At 40.8% G+C, this 6,000-nt stretch overlaps 1 protein-coding gene across 1 annotated transcript in view; it reads right to left on the reverse strand.

Moving 5' to 3' along the window:
• Nucleotides 1-5,875, reverse strand: part of gna13b (guanine nucleotide binding protein (G protein), alpha 13b) — a 20,354-nt gene extending 14,479 nt beyond the window's left edge. Inside the window, exon 1 of the mRNA XM_086171030.1 lies at nt 5,556-5,875. Coding sequence (XP_086027156.1) covers nt 5,556-5,838 — 283 coding nt within the window. The 5' untranslated portion in view covers nt 5,839-5,875. The remainder of the gene's footprint in view (nt 1-5,555) is intronic.
• Between the last annotated feature and the right edge of the window lie 125 nt (nt 5,876-6,000).

Raw genomic sequence — 6,000 nt, forward strand, 5'->3', positions numbered from 1 at the left:
TCTTTGCTGGCTTAAAAAGGTTTCTGAAAGGATTTTACAGCTATCTATACATGGCTGTATATTGTCGGTTTACAGTCAATTCCTGAAATACAATACTTTGCAACGCAGTGTGATACAGACAAAAAAATAATTCTACAGTATTTGGAGGCCTAGTTTTTTTGGAATAGCTGGTAAGCTATCTGGCAAAGTATATAAAATTAAATGTCGGTGATATCAGACGATCCAATCTATGATTAAAGTACCAACTTACAGTGCCTACCATCCGAATAACTGTAGATCGAACATTATAGAAAAGTCCTGCGCAAAACAAAACATGGATTCTGCAAAACTACATGTCAACCACAACTGTATCATGAATGTCTTTTTAAATCATACAATTTATATTTAACAAGATGAACCAAAGCATCAGAGTATCATAATCATTTGATTTGATTTAATGAAGCAGTCATTTTTTAACAGACCAAACTACCTGGAAATGATAAACTCATCTTTCATAACATAAAACTCTACAGGGTTTTCCAAACATTATTCTGGGGGCAGATGAACCCTATCATGGCAAAGTACATTTGTGCCCATTTTAGAATATCTGTCATTTTCAATCCAACCAAATGCATGATGTCATGCAGGATGGAGTACAAGAGGACAAAGTTCCTTTATTATACCTCCTGTATGCGTTCATTCTGCTATTCTTACTGAGGTGATGCAGCCAAGACATGTGTGTTGTGTGTCCATATGTATACACACTCTCCTGGCTGATAACTCAGCTGTCTAAATAAAGTCATCACACTGCAGTCTGATGACAAAATACGATGATTTGGATGATGACCGTTGACGGGTTCCAGCACAGTTCAGAAGAAAATGAGGCATGGGTTCTTCTTAAAAAAAGATAAGGCGTCACAACTTTCAAATATTAAACACTAGCTAGAAACGTAGCGTGGCATTGTGAAGGATATGAATCCTAGCAGGATGACTTGGAATTAGCATGAGCTGTGAATGTGTCTTGAGGAGTTGACAATATCAAGCGAGCACTGAAAACTCAACATAGCAACGACAAACTGAAACCTATATTACCAACTACTTCTTTCCTGTGAGACTGCGAAATAAGCTTGGAGGCAAGAGGGGGAGATGTTGTTTGTGCATTTGTGGTCCTCGGATGTACTGGAATCTTAGAATTATTGACAATAATTCTACTCTGGACTGTTAGACTTAAGAATGCGAGGTGTTTTGGTTTTATTAAATTCATTATATGGACCTGCAAAATATTGATGCACGATGCATTGATGAATGTTTTCTGTTTCTTCTCACACCGGATAGAATTTTGTTTTGAGGAGACTAAATTCAATTTCATTACTATAAAAACTTGCTTATTTCTCCTGCAGAATAATATCCTGATGAACAGAGGATTTGTTTCTGTTGTTTGTTTTTTTTTGATTACTAAATAAAAAATAAAACAGAACAACTGATATGTTATGGGCTAAATCCCTGTATTAATCTACAAATTGAAAAATAATAATTGGATCCCTAACTTGAATGAATCATAGATTAAGCATTAAGACACAATAGCGGGGTGAACCCCTTTATGAATTCAGAGTGGAAGACAACAGTAAGTTGCCTGTCTGTGGATGACACAGACTCATTCGCAATCTGAGTCCTCCCCCGCTCGTAAGTTTGAAAAAACGACGAGAAACATTTTTTTTACAACCGTCTTACACCCTGCAACGATCATGATAGGCAACCGATAGAGACAAGGGTCGGATACCTGATGTCATTCTGACTCCACATTAACTTTCACACCACAGAAAGGAACATTTCACTCACAGTCAATTGATCATGCAACTTGTGAACAAGGTGTTGCATTTTGTGTTGCATTGTTCGGGTGGCCGTGCCCCTGGTTCACCCGCATTCTGATCCAGAGATGATCTGAATTAAGACCGCATGCAGTATTGCTGTCAACAGGCAGGCATTATTGAGCTCGCGACAAGGGAATCGGTATATACAGTCAGATTTACAGCCAGCCTCTGTTCAACATCAGCTTTGTTCCAGCAGGACGAGCAGTTCTGTGCAGCTCTGCTTTTGACTGATGAGGTTAATATCATGACATAGATATGTGTAGCTAACAAAAAAAACTGTGAAAAAATGAAATCTATTGCATATATAGTACACCAGTCCACAGTACAGATGACAGCGCAAGTAAAGAAAATACACCAGCTATGATGCTGTTGGAAGAAATGTAGATGGATGATGGTGCCAACAAAGAGCGAAACAACATTTGCCCGAGGCCATGTCCCAAAATAGACATCCTACATTTCAGATGCTGTTACAGATGCCACAAAGATGTCGATAATGTTGGTAGTAAATCATATTAATCTGAGGAAACGTCTTCAACTGGACAAAGTCCTGGACAAATCTGATTAAAACCGCCCAAGTGTGAGGCAGAATTGGTAAAAGCCTTTTAATGCTTGTTATATACAGCCCTGGAAAAAAAAATTAAGAGACCAGAGCAAACTTATCAGAAATCGGCATCTCTACATATATGGCAGTAGTTCCATTCCCAGTGTCTATTCAATTCAAACACAGCACATCTATTTCTACCTAATGTGGTGCTGATGAGGTTATTACTTGAATCAAAAATATAAAAACCATTGCGGTGGCCCTCACTATCCTCTTGCAATAGGACCAACTGGAACGCAAAACACTGTAACTGGAATAAAAAATAAAAATGACCGTGCCGAACGAAATGAAGAGTTTTGTGTGAGGAAAGGGTTCAGTTCTGGCTGTGCTAGCGGAGCGATATAGTGAACATCAGGTTGCGTCCATCTTTAAAATATCTAAGACAGTGGTTCATAAGAACCAATTCAAGCAGCAGACATTGGGAACAACAAAAGTACAGCCTGGCAGAGGTCAAAACGACCCTCTGCTGACCAGGATGACCGTCACTTCACTCGAATGCCACACAGGAATCATAGGATGATATCAAGTGACTTACAAAAAGAACGGAAAATAGCGAAATGGCGTTCAAAACAGCTCCTTGAGGCAGGGCTTAAGTCATGTAAAGCTAGAAAAAGCCCTGCATCAATGACTGGCACAGTAGAGCCAGGCTCAGGTTTGTAAAAGATCATAAGGATTTGACAATGGAGGACTGGAGTGAAGTCATCTTGTCTGATGAGTCTAATTTCCAGATTTGTCCAACACCTGTTGGTCTAATGGTTAAATGGATACCTGGAGAGGCCTATAAGCAACAAAGTCTGTGAAATTTGGTGGATGATGGGTGATGATCTGTGGATGCTTCGGCAAGGATGGAGTCGGGAAGATTTGTCTTTGCAAGGGGGCATGCATGAAAGTTATCCTGGAAGAAAACTTACTGCCTTCTGCTCTGACAAAATTCCCCAACGCTTTTTTTTTTTTCCTGCAGAACAATGCTCCGTGGCACACACTTCGGTCGATTGAGAACCACCAGATCAAGACCTTGTCATGGTCAGCCCAACCTCCAGACCCAAACTCCATAGAAAACCTCTGGAATGTGATCGAGAGTAAGATGGATGGTCACAAGCCATCAAATAAAGCTGAGCTGCTTGAATTGTTATGCCAGGAACGGCATAAAGTCACCCAACAGCAATATGAAAATCAGATGGAGAGCGAGCCAAGAATAATGAGAGATGTTATGGCAAAATAAGTTATTCCACCAAATATTGATTTCTGAGCACTTCCCAAGTTAAAAGTTTAGTAATGTGTTATTTAAATGATTTAAATGATTTTTTTTTTTTTTACATTATTTGAAGTCTGCAAATATTTACTCCAAATGACAAGTTTTCAGTTTGGAATTTAGAGTTATGTTGTCATTAGGTTATATGAAAAAGAAACAAAAATGGTCATTTTAAACATTTACCTATAATTAGCACAATCAGAAAAACTGAAAAATTGCAGTGGTCTCCTGAAAAAAGATTTACAAACAGATGCCCTGCTATTTTGGTGCGAGGGGTTCTCTTATTTCTCTACGTCTCTGTGTGAAATTAATAACCAATACCTGTGACTGGAATTGGGATTAAAGTATATTTATAGTGACTGTGATAGGAAATTTTAAAATTATGATGTCAGGAGTACCTTTTCAATAGACTATATGTGGATGGAGAGCATTAGTCAGTGTCAGGTTTTGTTCATCCTTACGGAGAACAGAAGAGAAAAAAGTGTAGTGTTTGTCTTAATCTTCAGAAGGGATCGTCCACACCATTTGGGGGGGACTATGTGAAAAACAATGATTAAAAATGTGTTATTCTCTTAATGAATTATACACCAAGAATGTGAGCGAGAAAGTGGGTGAAAAATAATTGCCACAACCACTTTCACAGTCCTTCTAATATCAACACAGACAACAAATCCATCCAAATGTCCAACATATCATGTTCCAACAGGCCACTGTCAACACATCTTATTAAACACAGCGTGGACTGAGTCATCACTAGAGTCCAACCATTTTGCTGTCCGAGAAGGCATTATTTTGAAAACAAATGAAAGATCGTCTTCGGTCCAAAGACTGCAGATTGAGACAGCAGATGTTAAGTATACAATTTACCATGTTATTTATCATGTTCTTATTCTAATAACAACAAGTAAATAGCTGCAAAGCAGCTGTTGCTGTAAATCCGATGCCGACCATCGTGTTGACACAGCTGGAGCGGCACATGTCCTCTTAGCAGCGTGTTGCAGACTGCACTTCCGTATGATAAAGCACAACTCATAATACCTAACTTTTCTGGCGCAAAATGAGGAGCTCAACAACGATGAGGAATGGCAATTCTGACAGCTACTGTATTCAGTTTATGGTCATTCTGTGACAGATCTCACACGTTTGAAATGAAAAACAAGTCTCGCAGAGGTATGATAGATCAGCAGGAGAGGTTTGCATGTTTGGGGCTCGGCCTGCCTTGACAATCTACGGTGTTGGTGAGAAGTTTGCCACCAACATCACCTATGTTATTGCAAGGCTAATCACAGAGGCGTGTTATTCTTGACTCCAGAGGTTGCAGGTTAATTACAGGTTAAAAGCTAACAGGTGAAGCTGAACATGCTCGGCTGAGTTCAGGATGTGAGTCCAACTGGAAACGACTGATCCATCTTGTTCTTATTTGCTGGAAAGAAAGTTTACAGTAAACAGCCACATTATTCCAGGGATTTGTGGTGTCATGTTCTCTCCGTGCAAGGAGTGACATGTTTAGGTGCTAGCAGCAGCAGTGAGGAGTGAGAGGGAGTGAGCAAGACAATGTCAGACACCCGAGTGCGTCGGGAGTGACTTATAATAAGAAGAGGGCACCGTAAAAACGGGGAGAATCGGTAAATGAAGGGATAAGAGCCGAGGCTACACACAAATAACAAGGGCGTTTCTTGGTGGCTGAAGCAGCTAACGAGACTAGCATTGTCGAACACAGAAAAGTGCCAGCTGCGGCTAGCATCATGGCTACCAACTTCCCCCTCTTTTCTTTTACACCTTAAAAAGTAAGCGACCGGGAGCCGGGCGAAGGCACGGACGGCGTAAACAGGCAAAACACAGATCTGCTTACCTTTTATAACATTGCTATAAATCGTGGCTCTAAATTCCTCCTTGGCCTTCTGGTCGAAATCCTGCCCGTGGATAATGCGCATCTGCTTGAGGAAAGTGGACTTGCCGCTTTCGCCCGCTCCGAGCAGTAGAATCTTTACCAGCCTTTTCACATACGTCTTATCTCGACTGAGACACTTATCTATTTCTTTAGATTTCCGCAGCTGCTCTGCCTCGCCACTCGTGAGGAGACAGTTCGGGAAACAAACAGATAAAACGGAGCGGGACGGCAGGAAGTCCGCCATCTTTGAAACAACTTCATCGATGCGGACAGAAGGTGGGTTCAGCTCGCCCCGAATCCGGTGCTGCGTTCACTGTCGTCGGAATCCCTGGCGTCGCTCCTCCCCATCCGAAATTTCCTTCCCCACCCTTGACCTCATTATCATCTTTTCGACTTACATCTCGCC

Source organism: Fistularia commersonii, chromosome 23 (assembly GCF_037954325.1).
Source record: "Fistularia commersonii isolate RoL2024-O1a breed Wild chromosome 23, RoL_Fcom_v1.0, whole genome shotgun sequence".
Lineage (NCBI taxonomy): Eukaryota > Metazoa > Chordata > Actinopteri > Syngnathiformes > Fistulariidae > Fistularia > Fistularia commersonii.